Raw genomic sequence first — 26,508 nt, forward strand, 5'->3', positions numbered from 1 at the left:
AACACTCTCCCACTAAGTATATAAACATTACGTGAGTCTATTCCTGAAAATACTCAGAGGAATACACTTCTCAATCTCCCACACATTCAATTACTTTCTGATTGTTTATGAGAAGCTTTTTCCAAACCAAGAGTTCCCACATGTTCCCTATAAGACTTCTCTCTGTTCAGCAAGAACTTAAAAAGTATAGACTCCCTAAATAAAGTCTTAAATAAGGTGATTCTTCCTGTGTCCGGTATTCTTGTGTCATTATTGTAACTATATAGCAAATTTGAGTTTATAAATTACTTGTATGTATGTTAGCTTCTTTGGTATTTTCAAGGATCCTTTAGTCAAAGTAGATTTATATTTTCCCTATTTCTAAACGCAAAAACAAACTAGCTATAGCTAAAGTCACAATTGAAACAGAGCCAGATGCTCTAATTCCTATTCCAGTGTTCTTCCTGATACCATGCTGCTTTTAATAGGAGGATCCTCTTAAACTATCTTCCATAAATGACAATCAAACTGAAGTTTTCACAGGCACAAGACAGATACTGACCACAGTGCGAATCTGCAGCACTAGGAAAATTTTCACAACCTGTTCAAACTCAGGACCTCTAAACATTTCACAAATAGTAAATTGAGAAGACTCCTCTGAGACAGGAATTTCACCTAATTTCTATCTTGTGGGAAAAAATAAGCCAAAGCTTAAAATGGTGTAATAAGTTCCAGGAAATCAAATTGTAAAGAAATAAACCCAATAATTCTTCACCCAGGACTGACACTAGTTCAGGGTTAATCAATATATTGTCTGTGAGGGACTCCCCTGGTGGTCCGGTGGTTAAGACGGCATGCTTCCACTGCAGGGGGCACAGGTACCATCTCTGGTCGGGAAACTAAGATCCTGCAAGCTGCATGGTGCGGCAAAAAAAAAAAAAAAAAAAAGATACTGTCTGTGAGCTACCTGTATCAGAAATACCTGGGATGTGTGTGAAGATAACCAGCTACTGGGCCCCAACACAGATCTATTGAATCAGCATAGGGGACTTGGAATCTACGTGTTCATACACTTCTCAAGCTATTCGTACGTACACTACTGTTTGAGAATCACTTCACCAACAAAGTTTTGTTCCCATGAGACAAAAAAGAAGCTCTAAAGTAATACTAAGACTATGAGAGATTCAGAGATCCGTCCAGAAATCCATTCACTATTAGGATGCAATGTGAACTATACATACCTAAAGTGAGGTCAATTAGAAACAAAGGAGTTAGTTTATGTCACTGAATAAGTGTGTTCACATGATACCACCTGATTTAGTAGTATCTTGTTTTATTCATCTATGCAAATAATACTTGAGTGTTCATGAAATGTGAGTGTTAACTCAATGACAGTAATAAATGTGTTGATATAAGCAACTAGAGGGTAATGAAAGAAAGGATTATAGGAAAAAACTCATGAATATCATTTCTCATCCTTGAGAATGTTGTCATCTGCATTTCAATTAACAGCAGTTACTCAAGCAGAGAAATAATAGTATTGGCTCTCAAAGCTGGCAGCAGTTTGAATAACTCAGCATATTTTATGATAAATGGGTCATACTGTCTACAAAGCTCTTACTTTGATTGGGAATCCGGCAGCAGGAGCCGTCTCAACCCGCCTGGTCCTGTACATCTTTGTCCCGATGATTAGATAATTAGCAAGAATATTGCAACCGTGTGAGAACTACAGTTTCACCAGCTGATCTTAGCAGAGAAAAACATATATTATTACCTCTCTTTTAATAGCGGCTGTGATTAACCTTAATAAAATATATGGCTAGTAATTTCAACAGCACATGAATCCCTGAAATTATTTCTTGCTAGGAATAAAAGGATTTTAGATTAAGAGCTCTTAATTTAAACTTGTAATTTGGGTTTAAACTATTCATTATAAAAAGCAAGCCAAAGCTGAGAGAAATTATCAAGGGTCTGGGGAAAACAGATCCCTCTTTCATGATCAAACTCTTTTTTTTTTTTCCCCTCAAGTGAGAAACCAAGTGAGTTCCTACTCTTTCCCTTTTTACTTTCTACCTCTAGATCTAGGAAAACAAACACCTCTGTCTTGCCCCTGACAGTAATTTTGAAAAGCAGCTGTGTTTTGTGAGATATATTTTGAGCAGTCAGAAAGTACTTTTGGAAGTTGAAAAATTCCTTTTGAAAAAAGTAAAATTATTTTCCTTTTTTTTTCCCCACTCTATGCCACTACATTAAATTGTGAAGAGTCAAGTTACTCTTTTAAAAGTGTCTGTGTTACCTGAACTCTATCTATGTTTCTTTTTACTGAACACCAAGGATCGAAGCTAGTAAACCCTTTCCCTATGGAACAAGTCCTCTGGTTTATTGTCTTCTCTAGAAGCCCAGCTGCTGCCACAGAAAGGAGAGGACACTGGAGTTCGCTTTGGTTTTTGACTCCTACTAATCTGATGAGTTGGCTTGCTACCCAAGGAATAGACATCCGTTATTCCAGCAGTTTATGTGAGGAGAAACTGGCACATGCTATTACAATCTTCAGTTACAAAAGTGCTAGGAAGATCACCTCCTCTGCAGCAAGTCACTCTACATATCTGTCCTCTTCTGAAGCATGAGAGAACCTGTTAGGATACGATACAAATCCATGGGGGAGAGAGATCTTAGATCCCATAACCTGAATTCTTCTACAGTGTTGCATTGTGAAATACACAGTAATGAATGTGTTTCCTGTTAAACCAACCTTATCTTTTTCTTTTTATTACTTACATTTTATGGTAACATCACAAGCATCTCTAGAGAAAAGAAAAAAAGTTGCAGTGGATATAAATGGTAGCTGGCATCAGCTCAGGTTTTTACAAAGGCACATGAACTACCTGGATAATCTGATAAATCAAGAAAACCCTGTTTGTTGGGTATTTCAAACAAGGGCTTTAACAAAAAATCCTCTGATATGCAGCTGCTTTTTGACAACAGCCATGAATCACTGATAGAAAAGCATGAGACATAGTCAGCAGGCTTAATTATATGTCATTACCCCAAATAATGGCAACATTTTAGGTATGAATTAAACCTTTAGTGGTGGAGACTTGCATCATTCTGGAATGTTAGTCAATCCAATGATTTTAAAAATCCGTAGGCAAAACATGCCAGGCTTGTCCATTTAGGAGGAGTTGCAAGTTTCTTTGTATTCACTTTTTAAGGCTTTTGAGGGGAAGAAAGAGTAATTCTTTTTTGAACGCAGAAGAAAAGCTTTTTTAAAGGTAGGAGACAATATTTATAATGAGAGAGAATAAAGACATCACCAGCATTGGCTCAGAGCCATGTAATCAAAGCCTGGAATGAGAACTAAGGAGCCATTTAATCCAACCGCCTGACTGCAGTCAGGACTTTCTCCAGGTATTTTTCTAAGGTAGGACTCAGTTCACTCCCTGGTGTTAGGACCCCAGTTGCTCACCTTCCCCCCAGGATTTCTGCTTTGATGCCATGGCATAATGCACCTGTGAAGGAAAACTGGTCCAGCTCCGAGAAAGCTGGTACCAAACTTCTCTTCCCTTTCTTCCCCAGCATAGTTCAATCACAAGAGGAAAAAAAAAACCTAGTGCTAATGACATGTAAAGATATTGACAGCTTTAGAGAGTTGTTGATTGCGGAAACATATCTAGCTGCAAAACTTATGAGGGACCAGGTACTACTCAGTCCTCACCAGAAATCACAAATGAGTAGCTTCACAAACCAGACTTGACCCCAGCAAACACCTTTGGTTTGACCCACTTCGGGTTTTTATTTTAATTTTATTTTTTAACCCGAATTTCAAATAAAAATTCAGATTTACAGGCTTCACATTTCAGGTTTCAGTTTCCTGAGCCAGCATTTCTTCAGGGCCCCAAACCCAGATGCTGAGTGATCTCCATCCAACTCTGTAAGATGGGGCAGGAGGTCTCCAGTTTGCCACCATCTTGGATCCAGCCCCACTTAGAGCACTGACATTACTCAGCAAGCTTCAGTAATTTGTAAGTAATTTGTATGAGGACCGATTAATAGCCTCTTAAGTAGATTTTTCTTTTATTTTAATCATTCATGTTTCTTGAAAAATAGATTTTACAATATCTCATAAATTTATTCCTGTTTTCTCACAGTCCTCAGACATAGAAAGTTCTCATCTGACATTACATAACTTTCTTCAGTAGACTTGGTATTTTCTGTCTCTTGAGATGTGGAAAATGACTACCCATTACCAAAATATTTCATTTTTCGTAAATCCAAAAAACTTTTATTGAGTCAGTTTTAAGTCAAGACACATCCTCTTTTGAGACCTGCTATTTTCTCAACATAAGCCAGGCTAATCCCTTGCTGTGGGAAAAGAGCCAATGAGAATTGAAAGAATTTAGGAACATCAGGAGTAACCCACTTTCCTGCTCAACCACCGCCAGGCCTCCCTAGTCTGTCCTATCCCTCCCAGGTCTGGTATAAAAAGAGAAAACATATGGACAGAACTATAACTTCATCATCACCGAGACACATTGAATGTCTCCCTAAAGCTCAAGTGAAACTGCTTTCCTCACCCCCAGCTCCCACTTTTCTGTCATTGGGGAAAATATGGAACATGGAATCCTTAAGTCATTCTGTCTAAATGGGATACATCTGGACTCAGCACAGAATTGTTTCATTATATTTATATTACAGTAACGTTGAAATTGGCAGGAAGGAAGGGACAGGGCAATAGATGAGTTGTCCTCAGGTCTCTTTAGTCATGTGAACCAAAGTGTAGCTTTCTCTCCTCGAGCTGAAACAGTGTTGTTATTTTAGCCTTTTCTCCCTGGACTATTTCTTTCTTTTTTTTTTTGGTTTAACATCTTTATTGGAGTATAACTGCTTTACAGTGTTGTGCTAGTTTCTGCTTATAACAAAGTGAATCAGCTATACATATACATATATCCCCATATCTCCTCCCTCTTGTGTCTCCCTCCAACCCTCCCTATCCCACCCCTCTAGGTGGTCACAAAGCACTGAGCTGATCTCCCTGTGCTATGCGGCTGCTTCCCACTAGCTAGCTATTTTACATTTGGTTGTGTATATATGTCAATGCCACTCTCTCTATTTGTCCCAGCTTACCCTTTCCCCTTCCCATGTCCTCAAGTTCATTCTCTATGTCTGCATCTTTATTCCTCTCCTGCCTTTAGGTTCATCAGAACCATTTTTTTTTTTTTTAGATTCCATATATATGTGTTAGCATATGGTATTTGTTTTTCTCTTTCTGACTTACTTCACTCTGTATGACAGACTCCAGGTCCATCCAACTCACTACAAATAACGCAATTTCATTTCTTTTTATGGTCGAGTAATATTCCATTGTATATATGTACCACATCTTCTTTATCCATTCATCTGTCAATGGACACATGTTGCTTCCATGTCCTGGCTATTGTAAATAGTGCTGCCATGAACACTGTGGTACACATCTCTTTTTGAATTATGGTTTTCTCAGGGTATATGCCCAGTAGTGGGATTGCTGAGTCACATGGTAGTTCTATTTGTAGTTTTTTAAGGAACCTCCATACTGTTCTCCATAGTAGCTGTATCAATTTACATTCCCACCAACAGTGCAAGAGGGTTCCCTTTTCTCCATACCCTCTCCAGCATTTATTGTTTGCAGATTTTTTGATGATGGCCATTCTGATCAGTGTGAGGTGATACGTCATTGTGGTTTTGATTTGCAGCTCGTGCAGCTCAATATAAAAAAAAACCCAATGCAATCCAAAAATGGGTGGAAGACCTAAATAGACATTTCTCCAAAGAAGATATACAGATTGCCAACAAACACATGAAAAGATGTTCAACATCACTAATCATTAGAGGAATGCAAATCCCTGGACTATTTCTTGCCTTTGATTATTCTTATTGGGTTCCTCCAGTCACTCGCAACTCTCACACTGTACTGGTTTTCCTAATGACTAGCATAAACTTCTTCTGCACCCTTCTAAAAAGGTTTCTTTTCTCTGTTGCAATTATATTAAAGAGAACTAACTGTTTTTTTAATAATATACATGTTCGTATATTTTTAAATTACACATACTCATTCATTCATTTCCATATATTTTTAAATTACATATATTCATTCATGTACTAGTCCTTTCTCCAGTACAGATAACTGCAATTTATATAAGTATTTCTGACGAAACAGATTTTCTCATAGTTGAATGTACCTATATTTGTTTTCTCTTTACCTCTCATTCGAGTTCTCTAAATCTCACTTAAGTTGTTAAACCCAAAACTGGGGTATAATAAATGTATAATAAAGGCCTTACCTACACTGAATACAGCCGCCCCTCAGTATCCACAGGGGGTTGGTTCCAGGACTCCTGCAGATACTGAAACCCAAAATGGCTTTTGGATTTTCATAATATAAAATTCCCTTCCTTCTGCCTTGAACATGTAATATGGATTATTACGTCTTAATTACTTGTGCATCTATAAGCTGTCAGTTTGCCTTATATCCCCACCAACTCCTTTTATTAATGTTTCTATGTGTGATTGCTATATTGTGATATAGTTATCTATTTATAGTTTTTGTCCTCACCTCCACTTCCGCCTCCCATTAGATTGAGCTCCCACAAAGTGTGAAGTATATGTCATGTTGATTTGGTATCTCTATTCACAAGTACAATGCTTGGCAAGAGAAAATGCGGTTTAGATAATACAATAAATGGTTAACTGATCTTGTTGGTCTAGGACCTTAGAATTTGACAGAATTGCATCCGATCTAAAGTTGTTTGTGCAAAACAAACAAAACAAACAACAAAAAAGCACTTATAAAGCAATTTTTTTTTTTTTGCCACACCGCGTGGCATGTGAGATCTTAGTTCCCCGACCAGGGATTGAACCCATGCCTCTGCAGTGAAAGTGTGGAGCCTTAACCACTGGACCGCCAGGGAAGTACCAAAACAATTCTTCTAAAATAGCAGATATAGATAAATAGGTAGGTAGATAGATAGATAGATAAATTATGATATAAATAGGGTAAATTTTGAAAGGACATAAAAATCAAGACACTAGATTTTGTTCCATCTACCATTAGGTTAGTCTAACTCATTAGTTCTTGAGAATTGTTTTCATCCTAAGATACTACCTATGTCTCCCTTTTATTTACCTACAAGAAGAAAAACACAAATGTAATAAGAAGAAAACTTGAGAGTGAAGAGGGACAATAAAGAGAAAAAAAAGGAAATCAGATTGATAATTAGGTTTACAATTCCATTAAGTGTTGGAAAGTATTTTCATGAGACACCACACATGTGAAAGGCATTTATAATTTTATTTGGGGAGACAGCTATGCAAACAAAAACTGTGAGCATGCCAAGTCTACAGTATTAGTAGACTAAAGCAATCTCTTGAACCAGGATTTTGCTTACACCGCCTAAAATATTCCTCTAGCCTTCTTAGCTTATTGATAACTGTGCCTTGAAGAGTCAACTGCAAATATTCACCAGAGTCTTTTTTTCTTTTTCTTTCATAAAGGAAAACAATTACTTTGTAGAGATACGTTGTGTTGTTGCAAACTCATATCATTTATTGTTTATTGCTTTGTTTTAAGTGATTGCAAATTAATAAACCTTTGTACTACAAGTTTAACCTATTCTGCTAAAATATAATCTTACAAGATAGGTACCTCAAAAGGTGATTCTTTACAAGAGTGTTGACCATATTATTTCTCCAAATAGGGGAGCTTTTTGGAAATATTTAAATTCTGATTTTACTTATAAAATGGAACATTTATTGCACAGTTTTCAAAAACACACATGTGTATGGTAAATTTCGCTTTTTTGTCCCTTTATTTTATCACAGATTAAAGGGCTTGGCAATTTCTAATAAATTCTGAGAGACTGACCTCTATTTTATGACAAGCTTGCAGAGAGCACCAAAAAGTTGATTGGACTTCTAAAACTTACTTATTTTCATATGCTACAATCCCTTTAAATGGAAATATTTACTTTCCTAGACTGGGACTGAAGAGCACTGCTCTTTTTTTTTTTTTTTTTTTGGTAAGATGTTTAATCAGGTGGAGACAATCGAAATCAGATGTATGTTAAAGTACAAAATACACTAGGTGGCATTGGAAATAGACCGTAGAAGCTGTCTGCTCATAAAATGGTTCTTATATACTCAGGGATGTTAAATCAACTTTAGAACAAAGACATGTAAAGTGATAGCTCTTTTGTGTTGAGGTTCTCTTTTATTAATTTCCAGATTTATGTAGCGACTGTTGGATATAAATGTCCAATGAAGCTAACAATAAAATAATAACGTTTGAATAAAGAACTAATTCTTTGTAGACCCTTGGCACCTCACTGCATCTCCCCAAACATACCTTTATGAAATCTCCCATTCATAAGCATCAGGGTGTGAACGGCAAGCCGTTAAAAACGATATTATGGGATTCAGGTTGGGCAGTGAAGAGAGGACTTGCAAAGATTAGGTGCTGCTCTGACTCCAACGTTTTAGAAATACTTGCGAAAGATGAGATAAACATAGATATTCTTTAGGTTGGTTAGGTTTCAAGGGGCCACTGAATGTACTTTGATTTTTTTAAACTTAGGAATGACAATGCAATAGTAGTACCCTGTCCTAAAGAGTTTACTTCTCATCTCAATCTGATGAATATGACCAACAGAGGTGGGGGTGGGGTAGGGAGAGAGGCATTAAATCACCTTAGAATGAATAATTTAAAGGTACTTTAGATATACTCCAGAAATTTCATTTGAGGTCTTGCCCACTACAAGCCGTGCTTTATAAAATATTCCTTCGTATCTGCCAAACCTTAGAATAACCCTTGAAGAAACCATAAATATGGTGCAGATAAACAGTGGCCGTCTTACATAATGAGGTGTCCTTGCCAAGTGGGAGCAGAAGACAAGATGCTTGCCTCCCACTAAGCAACATATTCCAGGCCTCGCAAGCCTGAAATACCATCATTCAGGGAGCGGTTGGCTCCGGACAGAAGCGAAGGTTCCCGCTGGGATACCGCAGGGGAGAGCGTTGCAGCCCTTCACGGCAAAGGGATAGCCATCTATCTTGCTGCCTGGTGCTCATGTCATCTATTAGCATGTGCTAGCACGAAGGGCAAGGAGTCTGCCATCATTTCCGTGCTTATCGTAGTGCATCACATCTAACACTTGCTTGATAAGTGTTTGTTGAATTCCTTTTTAATCTCCAGATGAGTTTACGAAGTTATCTTTTTTATGAACAGGATGGACACGACATAGTGAAAGTTACGCAGAAATAGCACTTTCTTCTAGGAAGTGTCAGTCTGATTCATTTGATATATATCAACAAAGAACAAAGAGCAAGCAGTCAGACTGAAAGTTAAAAGTATTAATAACACTTTTTTGGGCTACTGAGAAGGGTAAGTGTTGAAGTGAAGAGACAGCACAACGAGTTAGAGGAATTATCAGCCTCTGTTAAGCACACTTCTTGAAGGAGGTGAGAGTTCATAGGACAAAACTTTGTTACTAATGATGCCTCATTTCTCAGCTTCATTCTTCTTGAGGTGGATAACCTTGGGTAAATTATGTAATCTCTTCATGCCTCAATTCTTTCTGAAAGTGAGATAAAATACCATCTATCTTTTGGGTTGTTAATAGATACTGAATTAATTTTGTAAAGTGTTTAGAACAGTGCCTGACACTCATATGAAGCGCTATAGTATTTGTTAAATAACTAAGTAAAATACATAAAGCCCTAACCCCAGGAATAAAGCAACAGTATATGATACCAGAAAAAGGTGGGGAATGGAGTTGACCCCACAAAAACACGCAGTCCTTAGGCCTTTTATAAAGTTTATTTTTTTCCTAAAAACTTAAGCTGTTTCGCATTGGCGTTGACAGTATCCAAATTCTGTTTTAATAGTCATGTTCAGTGTGTTGCATTTTATATTACCCTTTTTCATCTACTTTTCAAAAGTAAGAATTATTAAGGAAGCCAACAACAGTTTTTCAGAAAACAAAATTAGAAGAAAAAACATAAGGAAAGAAAGTTGTCCGTAATCATGTTCCTCTTGGCCATCTTTTCTTCCTACTTAATTTAGCCCAAATTTCCAAGTAGCTCTCTGAGCCTTAGCCCTTAAGATCTAATGGCTGTAGCTATAGCTCTTCTGAAGAGTGAGAGGTGAGTGGCACTTGTATACTTTCTTATACTACTATATGTGTTGAACATCAATTATCAATGAGCTATTACTCAAGTAGCATATTTGCTACTTAACAATTTAGAGAATGTGCGACCTGAGACATTTAAAGGCATCTAGGTAAACCTCAACTCGGGCTTTTGTATACACCCTTGAGAAGGACTTCAGGATGCTGTTTCTGACATATACTTGACCCTTCTGTCACTAATCTTCTTTGAAACATTTGGTTTTCACTGCTGTGTTTTAGTTTCTATAGCTAAGCTTGAGAAGAACAAACTCTATTTTTTATTATGGAGACCCAAAGAAATTAGGTGAGATATTCCAAGTTTGGTATTAGAGAAGACATACTGCATAAACCCAAGGGATTGTAATTTTTTAATTTTTTAGATGATCTAGATGCTATCTACTTTAAGTGATGAAATTCAATATATAAATTCAATCTGATAACTATTTATTGAGCACTTATTTGTTGTAAAGCACCACATTAAAAACAATGAGACTAAAGAGAGAGGAGTTGAATAAGTCCTCTGCCCTCAAAGAACTTGTAGTCTGATGGGGGAAGGCAACATACAAGCACCCGACTATAATACAAATTGAACAAGTGCTATAACAAAGGCACAGCTAATCGTCAAGAAGTACAGAGGTAGCAGTTACTCAATCAAGTTAAGAACATATGGGAAAGCGTAAAGGAAGAAGTATCACTGGATCCAGCCTTGAAATATAAGATTGAAATTCCTATTTGTATTATTTCATATTATAATTCACATAGAAATTGAAGGAGTGGTCAAGTACCTACTATAGGATTAAATATTTATATGTGTACTTGGTTTTAGAGTAGATCAGCATGTTTCCTCCTATCAGCAGGTGCTATTAAGAGCAATCTGAATATATCAGCTCTCTTAGGGTTGGTATTTCAATCTACCATGTTGATTATTTTGATAGACATCTCTGTTGAAATGTTTTTCAGAGCTTTTCTATTTCTAGACTATATAAAGACATTATTAGCCTCCATCTTTCCAAATTAATGAAAATGTGAAAAATTATACCCTCTCTCACTGTAGTATTTTTTCTTTCTTCCAGTTTCAATGCCATGTTTCTTCTATGAAATTGTTCAGGCTTTCATTTAAGTGAGTGAAAGCCTGGTCTAGATGATGGATAGCTCAATCTCTTGTCATCTGTTGAAAGCTTGCCACTTGTTCTGGACATAGGTTTCCTGGGCAAAAGCAGATATGGTATCTTAGGGGTTCTACCACTTCTTTCTACCCTCCTCTCTGTCATTCTGGGAGCCTCATTTTTGTATCCTTCTTACAGGGGGCCATTTTCCATTGTCATGTAAATTCCTCCTAAGAGATGCGCCCCATCCTTCCCATAGCTGTTTGTATTTTAGTTTGTGACTAGCACACGCCAAAAGGCCTTCAAGAAAGACTAAATGAGGGACTTCCCTGGTGGCGCAGTGGTTAAGAATCCACCTGCCAATGCAGGAGACATGGGTTCGAGCCCTAGTCCGGGAAGATCCCACATGCCGTGGATCAACTAAGCCCATGCGCCACAACTACGGAGCCTGAGCTCTAGATCCCATGAGCCACAGCTACTGAGCCTGCGTGCCACAACTACTGAAGCCCACACGCCTAGAGCCCGTGCTCCGCAACAAGAGAAGCCACCGCAGTGAGAAGCCCGTGCACCACAACGAAGAGTAGACCCCGCTAGCCGCAACTAGAGAAAGCCTGCGTGGCAGCAGTGAAGACCCAACACAGCCAAAAATAAATAATAAATAAATTAAAAAAAGAAAAAAAGAAAGAAACACTAAATGAAATCTCTGATTTGGGGTCAGTATGGAAAACATTAATCAGCGAGTACTTCCTGGCATCCTTCAATGAGCACCGCCTACGTTTGATGAGCCCAGGTATCAGTGGATGCAGGTATTACACTCCTGTGGGTTTTTCCCCTCCCTTTCTTTCTTGCAGCTTCTCTATTCACCAACACAGGGTATTAACGCAGTGTGATTTGCACCCACAGCCTGCACCCCAGGCAAAGCAGCTGACTCTAAGAGTCCACCGCACCTTCACTCTGCTTGCTGCCTGTGCAAAGTGGGTTTCCTCCCCAGGGCCTTCCTCCAGGGGAGATCCTACTCTGACTAGAGTCAGCGTCTCTAAATGGAAAGACAGGAACACAAGCCTCAAAGTCTCATGTTGGCTAACAAAGAACAACAGTGAGAAACAAGTCTTATAAGCAGGACTATTTCTTGGTCGTTTCATAAATATTTTCCCACCTTCCTTTATCTACTTCTCTAAATAAGAACTAAAAAGGGCGCTTAAGACACCCTCTGAGAGAAGGCACATTGACACTGCGTGTGCAGCTGGGGAGGGAAAATCATGATGTGACAGGTCATGTATTTCATAAGCCTATAGCAGGACCACAGTGGCTCAGGCCCGCTTGCTTCTGATATCCTTGTGGTTGTTAATTTAGGAAAATATTACAGATTACAAGGGAACACTCTCCTTGTCTTCTATAGTAACCTCAGCCATCTTTCTTCTGGAGACCAGAAATCCTTAAAAAATCATCATTAAATAGTAACAAGGGAAATATTAACAGTGTCTGTGATTTGCCTAATGGATAATTTTACTCTCTGCAGTCCGGGTAAATGACAGTTATGTGAGATCTGGTATGTGTTGCTTTGAAAATACCTTATTCAGAAGGAAGCCAAGCGAAATGTTCAACTTTTTCGGACTCTAGGGGAAATGGAACTAACTGAAATGTAATTCATGTCCCATCCATGTATGGATTTGGTGGCTGCAGAGAAAGTGAGGGCAAGAGATGTGTATTTGGCCCAGACCACATGGCCCTGTGCCCTTTGTGTGTCTGTGTTAGCAGAAATTTTCACAGCCACAAAACATATCTCTGTGGCCAAACAGCTACAAACTGTCTGGTCTATTTAAGAAAACTCCATGACTTTGTAAGACAAAGTTTTTCTTAAACAAGAATGTGTATGAAGCTCCCAAGACCATTTAATTTCCATGTTGCAAATTAACAGCAAAATGCCTAAAGGAAAAACCAACTGCTCAAATAAATCAAGTCAGAAAGTTGCCTCGGAAAGCAGTCTTCCTAAAACAGGGTGCATTTTTTAGGATTGACAGCTTTCCTCAGGGAGATTTCAGCACTGAAAGCCTGTAATTCCTGAGCAGTGCTCCAAACAGATCAACTTTCCTTTTATTACTTTGTTTTGAATTTTTCTGAGGTGGCACTGAAAATATTTTGAACATCTCTTTGTGCCTGTCAGGGTTTTATTCATCTTCTGGGTTAACCTGAGACAGTGCTGCTGAATTTATGCTGTGCATTACGCAGACTGAACCACCAACTGCCTGACGGCTCGCTTATTTCCATGTGGCAGCCAGATTGCCAACGTTCTTGATGATTCATTTGTACTGGTTTGCAGGGTCCGGGGAGAGAAGTGCCTGTAAAGACAGGGCAGGGAGCTGTTTCTTTAATCCCAGTTTTGTCAAAGCTCAACTGCAGCCTTAGAAAGGTCATTAGAGTTTCTCATCAGTTTCTTCAACAGCAAAATAGGAATCACCCTAATATTATGGTACTTAATTTTGTTTTCTTTTATGAAGTGCTTTGACGATAAGAGTTGCATTTATTTTGCTTAGCAATTTAAATTAACAGGGTCAGAAGTGTGACACGTCCTGTGCTTGGTGACACTTCCTTCATTTTCTTGCTCCGCCTACTCCTTTGCTTACACATTCAAGTTCATTCCACCTCCTCACTGCTGATTATCTCCAGTCAAATATACTTTTGGTATTTTAACTCAAGATTTTTATTATTGAAATAAGATAGATTTTAAAAAATTTGTTCTAGTCGTCTGCCACTAGGTAGATTCTTATTTCAATCATTTGGGAAAGCTGGTTGCATCTTTGATAATTCCATCCAACTATTAGAAATCAAATAAGAAAGCTTAATAAGTAAACAATTTTGAAAATCCAGGAATCAAAACAGCAAACCAAGCTTTTTCGATATTATTTAGAAGAGTCATTAGAATTCAGCTAACTCCTGGAATGTCTCATCGTTTTTTAGGGATTGAGATAATAATATGCCCAGGAAATAAAATTAAAAGTGCTTACTTTTATTCCCAAAGCTCATTTAAATTCTGCTTTAGACATAATTGTATATCGTTTATATTGAAATATGTATGTGCTATATTTAGCTCAAAAAAATTTTTTTTGAATGTGAGTAATGTGTGGAATATGTGAAATGAAAGTTGTATGTTTTATCCTTACATATTTTTGTTATGTTCATGAGTCAAAACAACGAATTTTAGCAATAAAATTCATTAGAAGAAAATATGAAAAAAAATTATCATGAGTGGCCTCAAAGATGACTCTAAGAGATGATCCAAAATAGAATTCAAAAGCGGGGTAGGAGAGTTTGATTTATATTAATTTTTTGGCCTGAGTCCTGCAATATTCTCAGAGCGCTGGCTGATATCATACTCATTTTCTACTGACTTAAAAACGTTTGCAATTATATTTTCTTCATTTTTTAGTAAAATGTATTTTGTTTACTAAAATTTAGAGCCTGAATGTTCTTTCAGTTATTGTAAGTGAATATCCCACTATGATGGTTAATTTTATAAGTCACCTTGGCTAGGCTATGGTACCCAGATGTTTGGTCTAACATCAGTCTAGATGTTGCTGTGTAGGTCCTTTTTAGATGTGATTAACATTTAAATCAGTAGACTTTAAGTAAAGTAGATTACTTTTCCTAAGATGGTGGTCCTCATCCAATCAGTTGAAGGCCTTAAGAGAAAAAGACTCAGGTCCCCGAGGAAAGAAGGAAGTGATGTTTTCAGACTGCCCTTGGATTCATGACTGCCACGTCAGCTCTCTCCTGGGTCCCTAGCCTGCCAGTTTGCCCTGAAGATTTCAGATTTGCCAGCCTACACAATGACATAAGCCAATTTCTTAAAATAAATCTCTCTCTTTATATATACAGCCTATTGCTTCTGTTTTTCTGGAGAACCCAGACTAATTCCCCTACTTTTTTTTAATCATTATTATTTTAGCTTGAATTTATTTCTTGGCCTTTACTTTATAAATTCCTCTATATACCTTCTTGCGTGATGCTGACTGAATCCACCAACTGTCAAGGAATGCAGACACAGGAGAATGAGGGAAGAGCAAAACAGAGTTGAGGAAATGAAGTGGAACTGTGCTCATGCCCTAGCTGTGTTTATACAAGGGCATTCCATGCACTGCCATCCAAAAAGGAAAGGAAAAAGTGAATTTGACATACTCAGGCAGTGAGGTCTGTCCGATTAAGAACAAAGTTGAGTTGAATGCTGAGAAAAAAATATTGACACTCTTGGAATCATGTTTCGTAATTTTGTTACTCATAGACTTTTTAAGGTTGCAATATGATCCTGAATCACAAATGTTATTTATTTCTTTATCAGACAAAGCCAAACGAATATTGGGCTTCCTTGCAACAAGACTTATACACCGCTTTTCCTGTGGGAGCCGCCGGGTTGAGAGGAGCGTGGCGTTCTCCTCTCCCCGCCATGGCGTGTGCTCGTCCACTTATATCAGTGTACTCTGAAAAGGGGGAGTCATCTGGCAAAAATGTCACTTTGCCTGCTGTGTTCAAGGCTCCCATTCGACCAGATATTGTGAACTTTGTTCACACCAACTTGCGCAAAAACAACAGACAGCCCTATGCTGTCAGTGAATTAGCAGGTCATCAAACCAGTGCTGAGTCTTGGGGTACTGGCAGAGCTGTGGCTCGAATTCCCAGGGTTCGAGGTGGCGGCACTCACCGTTCTGGCCAGGGTGCTTTTGGAAATATGTGTCGTGGGGGCCGCATGTTTGCACCAACCAAGACCTGGCGACGTTGGCACCGCAGAGTGAATACAACGCAGAAACGATATGCCATCTGCTCTGCGTTGGCTGCCTCGGCTTTACCAGCGCTGGTCATGTCTAAAGGTCATCGTATAGAGGAAGTTCCTGAACTTCCTTTGGTGGTTGAAGATAAAGTTGAAGGCTACAAGAAGACCAAGGAGGCTGTTTTGCTCCTGAAGAAACTTAAGGCTTGGAATGATATCAAAAAGGTCTACGCCTCGCAGCGAATGAGAGCTGGCAAAGGCAAAATGAGAAACCGTCGCCGTATCCAGCGCAGGGGACCCTGCATCATTTATAATGAGGACAATGGTATCATCAAGGCCTTCAGAAACATCCCTGGAATTACTCTGCTTAATGTAAGCAAACTGAACATTTTGAAACTTGCTCCTGGTGGGCATGTGGGACGTTTCTGCATTTGGACTGAAAGTGCTTTCCGCAAGTTAGATGAGCTGTATGGCACCTGGCGTAAAGCTGCCTCCCTCAAGAGTAACTACAACCTCCCCATGCACAAGATGCTCAATACAGACCTTAGCAGAATCTTGAAAAGCCCAGAGATCCAAAGAGCCCTCCGAGCACCACGCAAGAAGATTCATCGCAGAGTCCTGAAGAAGAATCCACTGAAAAACCTGAGAATCATGTTGAAGCTAAACCCATATGCAAAGACCATGCGCCGGAACACCATTCTTCGCCAGGCCAAGAACCACAAAATCCGGATGGATAGGGCAGCAGCAGCACTAGAAGCCAAATCAGATGAGAAGGGGATTCCAGGCAAGAAGCCTGTGGTGGGAAAGAAGGGAAAAGAGGCTGTTCGCGTTAAGAAGCTGAAGAAGCCAAAGAAGCCAAAGAAGGCTTTGGTGGGAAAAAAGGCTGCAGTGACCAAGAAACCAGCAGCGGGAAAGAAGCCTGCTAAAAAGAAGCCCACAGAAAAGAAACCCACCGAAAAGAAACCCACCACAGAGGAAAAGAAGGCTGCTTCATAAACTTAAATTTGTTTATTTGGTAAAGGTCAAATCATTTTGGACAGCTAATTTTGAATAAAGACCTGATCAAAGAGGCAGTGAGAAAAAAAAAAAAAAAAAAAAAGACTTATACACCAGCAGTCCCCCTCAGCTGGCAGTGTAACTCTGTCAGCTTGACATGGGCCAATTCCTGTTGCACTGACAATGCTTCTCTCTGGATAATTGATGCCAAAATTGTCACACTAAGAAGTCTGTAAGTATCAGGATGCCAGAGGCTCACTGCTGACCTCAGTGAAAAACTGTCCAGAGAAACTGTTCCTACTGCATAAACATTCTTTTGTGGTTACTCTGGACAGCCACACTGAGAGACTTAATTTTACAGAAAGCCAAATGGGACCAGGGACGAACTGGAGGCTAGAGATCAAAGATCTGAAACTTTACAGCTTTTACAATGCCTGGAGCAGTCCAGAGAATATTGAATGAGCATTGTGTTTTGACATTGCAAAAAGGCCCTCCATTACCCAGTTGATTTGTACCTCATGTAGCAGGTCAACTAAGGGTCAGCCATGCCTTCCAAATTGAGTAGCAAGGTTTGTCTAAGGGAACACCCTTACATACATACACACATTTGTGCAAGCGTTAATAAACCCGACTCTGCTTCTTGGTGTTAAGAAGAGTGTGGTATTTAGCTTAGGCTTCACAAAGGGTCAGTGATCCTGCTTCCAAGCATCCTCAATGTTCATGTTGAAAACATATTTTGAACATGTAGGAAAGAGTATTTAATTCATGCTACCAAATTTTCACCCAGAGTTGCCATATGTGAGTCTCCAGGAGTCTCAAAATGAAGGACTTGGCCCTTTGAAGAATCCAGAATGAGAACATAATAAAGCCTACATCATTTTAAGGGGAGGAGATAGCAACTAGTATATTTGAGCATTTATTACTTACCAGACACTTTTATATTATCTATTTATTCTCACAACTTTTTGTTGAGTTCCTGTTATCTGCGTAACCCGTATCTGTGGGTGACCAATTTGAAGCCCAGAGAGTTTTACTAATTTACCGACCCCATGTGGTATGCAAGTTGACAGAGTCAACATGCTGCTCCTTTCTATAAATTTGAAAAGAAAAAGAGGATGAAATATATATTTTTTGCATCCTGGACTTATTGATAAATGATTTACATATCATTTATATATGACGTTATGGCTCACAATAGACAAAATATGTTGAATTCAATTGAATATCTTTCCTTCCAGCAAAAATAGAATATGTTCTTACATATTGTGAATAAAATTGAAATGAGCATGACAGTGTTTGGTTTGGATAAAATATAACATATTTTTAAAAGAGTGCACGTTTGTTCCAAATATTTTCTGAGAACTGTTGTACTGTTAACTGATGCACATGATGACAGGAGCACCATTTGGAGGAAATGATTTATTAGCACACTGTAGTCATATGTATGTATGAACATTTCATCCAACAGATTCTGACCCACTGTCAACAGCATGAGAGGTCTGAGCTGTTTCTCCAGAAATGGAGATGTGGTTGCCTTGAATCAAGTAAATTTTCACTCAGTTCTTTTGTGATCAATAGAAAATTTTTCAAACATTCTTGGATAGGATTAATTTTCTCTACCCAACACTATGCGTCACTATGAGGATTGCCACTTGTCTCATATCATAAACAATGTTCATAACAGTAATAATTATGATGATGATAACAGTAATAGTTACTTAGCAAGGATCATGTAGCTGATTAAATGGCAGAAGAGTAAATTCTAACTCAGTCTGTGACGCCAGAACCTAGGTTCTTGACCACCAGTATACTACTCTTAAATTCATACCTTTTAAATTGAATATGGAAATTGCAGAATTAAAAACCATGCTACTTTGACAATAGTTAAGTCTGAAATGACTCATGTATAAGTTAAATGAGGGTGACAGTGTAATTTACCACATTCCATCTGTTAAAATAAGATGCACTTTTTTTGCAGATGTTAATATCTCTGAAATTAGGATGCATCTTAACTTTGTGTCCTAGTTTAATTGACAATGTCTTTTTCTTTTATAGTGGTACGTAAAATAATGTGTGACTTACAGCTTAACGACATCTTAGATTTAATTAAATATCGTATATGAAAACCCAGTTATATTTATTTCGCAGACTATAAGTCAAATATGTTTAACATATTTTGTCACTCAAAATTTTTATGATATATATGATAATGTATATTCTCAGGTATATTAATATATATTACCAGGTATATTACCATATATATATATATATATATATATATATATATCCTCATAAAAATATCTTATGATTTAAACAATGTTAACATTATTATTATTCCTATTTCACAAATGAGGAAACGGAGACTCAGGCTAAATCATGGCCCAAGGTTTTACCATTAGTAATTGTCGTGCTAGGTGAGAATCAAAACCAGTCTTTGACTCTAAGCTCAGAGGTACCTTTCACAAGTGACCCATTGCGTGTTTATAATCTCGTAGATTATTTTGACCTAACAAATTTATAAAAAGGTTTTAAAGGAATTGACAGGGTCTCTGAATTAAACTCAAAGCTCCACCATGCCATTGTTATACTCTCAAAGAGAAGTACAATGGCCTTGGCCCAGTTAGGAGCTCTGCTGATAGTTGTTACCAGGATGCAGGGAGATTTATAATTTTTGAAATACAAACCAAAGGAAAAGGACCTTGAGTAAAGAAAGTATTTTAAAAGTCTTCTTGTCATTTCTCAAGATCAATGATATTGGTCATTAACTAATAGTTCAGGACACCACCAACACACTCCCATCTCAAATCATGCCATTCTAACCCTGCTTGAACACTTATTCTTTTGACATGAGAGATTACTCCATTTTTTTTTTCTTTCTTTTAAATACAGCTTAGTTATAAAAACACCACACATTTTCTAGCAATCCAACATTTCCTCTTCTTATGGCACTATACCTGAAGGACAAAACTGGGTCATGCAACCTAGCTTATTTCACTGAAGAAAGGTAAGCTCCACTGGGCAGGGGTTATAATCCATTTGGTTCCTGATGTATCCCCACATGTCCAGAACTGTGCTAGGCACTTAGAAGGTGCTCAGGTTAGTTGCTTTACGTCTTTTATTGCCTTTGCCTCCACATCAAAATCAAGATCTTTTGAGGACACAAGCTTTACATAGACACCTATAGGTTTGCTATATTTCCCCAAAGAGCATGATGGGAACAGTACCAGAGTATCTTTCTGAACAGTTTTCTGTCTGCATAGGAATAAAGAAGGGTTATTAAGTTACTTTAAATTAAACATTATTCTTCTCTTAAAACACTACAAACGACTTATATTCAGTACCTCAATTCTGGAAAAATGCTTGTGGAGGAGAAAGTAGGTGGTCATGTTTTTCTCTACTTAAAAATTAGGAAATGTTGAATAGAATTAAAGCTTTACATGAGTTAATCACAAAATCAAAATTGTACCCCAGATTATACCTATACTTAATCTTCTTTCCAATCTTTCTGTGATGATTTTTTATATATTTATAAACAGTCCATATCTCATATATGATTGAGCTGTGAATTTATAATTTTGTTAAATCAAAACCTCTAGAAGAAAATTTGGGCGGGTGTAATTGTTGTGCTTCTTACAAAGTAATTCTACCTGTGACCCCATTTCACTGAAGGAAGAACATTCCTAAGACAGCCTTGTATATCCCCTTATTCAATTTGACTCCTTCACTAAATATGTATTAAGCACCTGTTACTAAGGGTGCCAGTTTTGAATCAGTTTGGCATTTACTGGTTTTAACCCAGTCTGGAGGTTTTTTTTTTTTTAATTATTAGATATATCCTCAATGTTCTTGAAAGGATGCAATTGTTATTTTAGGAAAGACTTATGTACAAGCAAAGCAACTTAATATAAAATGTAAACTGTAAAATATATTGTTGTCAATAATATTTCCATGGCCCATATCTTTAGCAAATTAGGCCTTTTGCTGTTCCCAAGTGAGCTTTTAATTGTTTTGGGTTGGTGGTATTACGCAATCACACTTTTGACTAGAGCCTGGTTGTTCACACAAGACACTCTTCAGTTTCAGGTTTTCCTAATTCCTTTAATTCAGTCTGTCTTAATTCAGCCATTTTACCATTTGACCATGAAGTTAGTAAGACTGAATCTCATTATAAGCCTTTATTTCATTTTACTTATTTCCTGCATAACTAATTGACTTTGTTTTTTTAGTATAATTTTAGATTTACAGAAAAATAGAGCAGTTAGTACAAAGAGTTACATATACCAAGCCCAGGCACAGAGCTTTCCCTATTATTAACATCACGCATTAGTGTGGTACATTTGTTACAATTAATGAAACAATATTGATACATAATTATTAACCAAAATCTTATTCTTTTTTGTTGTTATTCCAACAAATTTCATCAGTTACATTTGGTTTGCTGCACCCGTTTTTAGCAGCCCTATATATTGTGTACCTTTATAGTACATGCTGAGAATAAAATAGCAATAAAGACAGCTTTCTGCCTCTTAGATTCCAGCAGGGAGATGTACCTTATATAAATAAAAATATTGCTAATATTTATTAAGAGCCAGACCCAGTTCCAAGCACTGTATGTTAACTCATTTAATTCTCATATTAATCCTACTTCATAGGTGCTTTTGTTATCCAATTTTTTGATTAGGAAAGCTGAGGCACAGAAAGGTTAAGCAACTTGCCTGAGGTCACACAGCTAGGAAAAGCCTGAGACATAATTTGAGCCCAGGCCTCTAGAACATATGCTCTCAGTCATTCCTCAATGCTTCCTTATGGAGTAATAAGTCCTACAGATGAGAAATACCACATGTTTGAAAGTGTAAACCACAATCATGGTGCTTCCTATTTAACTCATATTTTACAATGATTTTATTTGTAGCAACATAATAAGAAATTACTATCACAGCAAAACACTTAGACCCTCAAAAACATCTAAATGCACAGCACTGTTTTGGAAAACTGGACATTTGAATTTGTTAATTTTTATTTCCATTTTTGTTCTTGTTTGAGCACCTCAGGGATTTCAGTTGTTTGACCATCACATTTAACCTCCACCTACAGGGGCCAATGTTCAATGGCCAACCCTGAATGTGTACTCATGACTCAAGATGCATGTCAAGAGACATTCAGAGACTCAAATAAAGTGTGGATCTAACCATTTCCACCATTCACACTGCATTTAAACACATGTAAGGGAGGATGCCTAAAACCATACCTGCTGCCTGCAGTCGATTTCCCTAGAGATATATATTGCTAGCATTCCTCTACTCAGTGTGTAGCTGAAGTAGTCCTTTCATAGGTGTTACCTTAGTGTTACCCCCAAAGAATATTTCTTTATCAAAGTAACCAAGCAAAGGTAAGTACAATTGAATGATTTTATCTATATCTCCAAAGATGATAAAAATTCTGTGTTGTGGAAGCTTTCATGTTATTCTGCTGAATATTTTCCCCAAGGGAAGTGATAGAAGCCCCTTTATTTAAGCCATTAAAATCTTGACTAGACAAAACAATTTAAACCACATTGTGAGAAATATTTAGCAAGATGTTTTAACAGTTCATGTCTCGACTTTCTCCAAAGAGCTAAGTTAAGAAAATCGTTTGGGAGAAAACAATGAAATAGTCTTCACCCTGACCAATTCTGGAATAAGGTATGGTATATTCTTAGATAGATGAGCCCACAAAAGTACTTTCCTATATTGGTTAAGTTAATTTACATATTGATTTTCTCACCACAATGACAACTCAAAAGAAAACTTGTAAGCATATGAAAACTGGGTACCTATCACAGAGTTGCAGTGCTGTGATATCAGTAATATGTTTCCATATTAGACTTTTTAAAGCAAAGCTTTAAAACAACTTTACCGCATTTCTGTCTCATTCTTTACAGATGCCAATTGTTATTGAGCAATTTTCAGATATTTTAAACTCTGAATAAATAAATATTTTATCGATCACTTAGTTGGTGTCAGGTACCAAACAGATACTTTCTCTTTAATCTCATGGGGTAGGGGGAGGGGGGAAGCCTCATGTTATAGAGAAGGAAGCTGATCTTTAGAAAAGTAAAACACCTTATCCCAGAAAAGATATGAACAGGATTTGAACTCAGATCTCCTAACATTCCATCTTCTCCTAACATTTCTGCTCTCCCTCGTGGCTCAATTAATTTAGTATAAATTGATCTAGAACAAGAAGAGGAGTAAAGTCGTAGAAAACAAAAAAGGGAGAATTCCCTGGCAGTCCAGAGGTTAGGGCTCGGTGCTTTCACTGCTGTGGGCCCAGGTTCTATCCCTGGTTGGGGAACTAAGACCCCGCAAGCTGCGCTGTACAGCCAAAACAAAACAAAACAGACTTTCTGTGGAAATCAGGGAATTCCACATAGAAACACCCCAGTCCCAGCTCCTTAGCTCCAGGCCAGCAACCTCTAGTCTCACCTCTTCCTTTCCTTTGCTCTTATTGTCACCTGCAATGTCCTTCAGGGTTCCTCTCTCTCTCTCTGGCCAGGGCTCTGGAGAGGAAGCATACTACTGATCCCCACCTCAGGTCCAGGTAGGGATGGCTACTTTGAAGATAAGCACAACAGCCCTTTTCATCTGAAAGTATCCTTGTTAATCACTGTAGGAAAAGTGAAACAAGATTTGAACATTGGCAAATTATACAAAGTTTATAAACTTCTAACAGGGGTGGCTCCTGGCTTTGCCAGACTTACTTGAAATGGAAATTGGTTTTACTGAAGGTGGCCTTCCCTTACCACTCCCCTGCCTTTCAGAACTGTACATGTTTTCCCTGTGGAATGAATGAACAAATCATGACTGAGCATGTCATTAAGGCAAATCTGTAGGTAACTTCTAGTTCCAGGTAGACAATTTATATCTTTAAGAACCTTCGACTGAATTATTTTTGGAAGACTTATGCCCTGTCCGGTAATGATCCTCTGTACATATTTCCTCACAATTCAACAAAGAAGAAAGTTCAACAACAAACTGTAGAAAGTAACTTCACTTCTACCCTCTAGACAACAAATATCCCTTGCATGCAGAGAAATGAATTTTCCTTGTATCCATTAAAAAAGATCTCTAATTCTTCCTTGGCAGGCTGACTCTTTTTGAGATAACATGTTCATTTTTTTGCCTAAAACAATAAAATCAAGTTCAGTTGGTTTATATTTACAAATTATGACTAGTTTAACTAGCAGAAAATTCAAGACCGCATTGTTTTATCTATCATTATCTTTACAAAATGTCAGCCACAGATTATATCCTGACTTTTCTGGTAGTGATTTTTGGCCACTTCACGGTATGATACCCAGTGTATCTATGAGAACGAACTGTATGAGCAATACGTAACTACAGTTCCTTTCTATGACTTAGCCCTCAGAGGGTTCCCACATTGTTCATTTAATTATACAGTTGCACTACATCTTATATCAAGTTTCAAAGTCCTCTAGTATATAATAAAAGGAAATGCTAAGAAGAGTGTAGAAAAGTATAGTAGGGTATGTGGCAGTACAAAACTGTTCAATATATCCCTTAAAAGTTGAAGTACATAATACTTGAAACAATAGACTTAGAGGTCCTTTTTAAGGTATAAACTAGTTCTCAATTTTATTCACTATAAAAGCACAGGTTTTACCCAGATGATTAATAATGTCTTACCTGCTAGAATTCTTTAGTTTGATGGTGATTTGATTCAATTCTTTGATTTGAGGCTGGGTGTGAATTTAAAAAGTGCTGCTTTGCTAGATCAGATTTAATGTCTGTTCAAACACGATGTTGAAGCAGTCATAATATTTTGGCTTTGAAAGGAAAAATATTCAGTAACTTGATTTATCTGAGTTGGTTCTCTGTATTCTTTGCACTATTCTCCTTTTGGTCATGTAGTCACAGGCTATAGGGGAGAGCTTTACTACCAATTATGTCATTAAAATATCTATTAGAGTTTCGTTAAATTATCTATTAACTCCTTTCCAGTCTAGATATTGTTCTCATATTTTAAATCCTGCTTCAGATTAAGGTTACTAACAATATACTAAGAACTTTTATTTTGTTGATGTAATAATACATCAACAAACTAAACAATACATTTTGTTTAGTAATAATTTGGGCAAAGATAATCAAAAAATTAATGTCACTACTACTCATCACACACACAAAACAAACCTAAAGATTAGCCTGGTCAGCATATTGTGCGTAAATTGCTTTATGTTGGAGAGATTATTTTTTTTTAAATCAATCATCCTCGTTAGAATAGTCAATTTAAATACAAGGCCAAATGATATCAAATAAGGAATAATAACCATTTTGGCCTGTCTTCTATTCAGTTTCTCCGTATGTATTTGATTTTAACTCTAAGGAAAGCAAGCAACCATGTGCAGTTCATCAACCTGTGCTAGCCATTGGGTTTGCTGCTTTCACACAGTTTTTTTTTTCATTATGTACGATTAACCTTTCCCAGTTTTGATGAAAAATATTAATCATTGTCTTTAGAGGGATCAATGCTAACATTTTTTATCTCTTTAAACCACTTCATTGTTATAAATCTGGTGGATTTTTTTTTTTTTTTTGGCTGCTCTGGGGCTTCATTGCAGTGTGCAGGCTTCTCTAGTTGTGGCACGCAGGCTCAGTAGTTGCAGTGCATGAGCTCAGTAGTTGTGGCTCGCTGGCTTAGCTGTTCTGAAACATGTGAGATCTTAGTTCCCTGACCAGGGATTGAACCCGCGTCTCCTGCATTGGAAGGCGGATTCTTAACCACTGGACCAACAGGGAAGTCCCTAAATCTGGTTGATTTTGATAGAAGTAAAAATAAGAGGAAGAAGGAATAAAAGATAAATCAGGAAGGCGAGTCTGAAGTCTTAAGCGCTAGAGCTCTCAGAGTCATGGGATAAAGAAGGTAGAGACAAGGTGCCGCCAAGTCCTGGGTCCAGCAGACTGTGGGCGAGATGAGGAAGGCCACAGAAAGGCACAAAGTCAGTGGATGACTAATTCATTAAGCCACCCTCTATAAAGATCTATAGAGTAGGTCACCAATGTGCCCATCAATGCTGGCATCATTGCATCAACACTGAGACGCTGATTAATTAACATGACTCAGAGCTTTCCAGATCTCTTCCTGAAAATTATAGCTGCTGAGGTATGTTACCCTTCCTGAAAGTCACGCCTCTTCAAGATTTCTGCAATTAAATTAGAACCCACTACTAAGATGTACTTAAAAAGAATCACTTTTAGATATGAAGTCAACTGCTATTATTTGTCCTTTCCGTCTTACGTGTAAGGTCAGTTTTCTCTTTAAGCAACTGATGCTATGATTCCTCCCTGTTTTTATTGCATGCCTGTAAAAAGTCTAGCTCACAAAGGAGAGAGAAGACGAGAATCTTTAATGTTGTCTGTAAACCACTTGGTCTCAATTTTTATAATTCATTTAAAAACACTGTTATACATCT

General features: G+C 37.6%; 1 protein-coding gene across 1 annotated transcript; it reads left to right on the forward strand.

Annotated features, from left to right (window-relative positions):
- The first annotated feature begins 15,668 nt into the window (after positions 1–15,668).
- LOC137769311 (large ribosomal subunit protein uL4) lies at positions 15,669–17,113 on the forward strand. Its single transcript, XM_068551122.1, has one exon. It carries the CDS (start codon positions 15,723–15,725, stop codon positions 17,037–17,039), a length of 1,317 nt encoding a protein of 438 aa, XP_068407223.1. The 5' UTR covers positions 15,669–15,722; the 3' UTR covers positions 17,040–17,113.
- Positions 17,114–26,508: the final 9,395 nt, after the last annotated feature.

Source organism: Eschrichtius robustus, chromosome 9 (genome assembly GCF_028021215.1).
Source record: "Eschrichtius robustus isolate mEscRob2 chromosome 9, mEscRob2.pri, whole genome shotgun sequence".
In the NCBI taxonomy this organism is placed as follows: Eukaryota; Metazoa; Chordata; class Mammalia; order Artiodactyla; family Eschrichtiidae; genus Eschrichtius; species Eschrichtius robustus.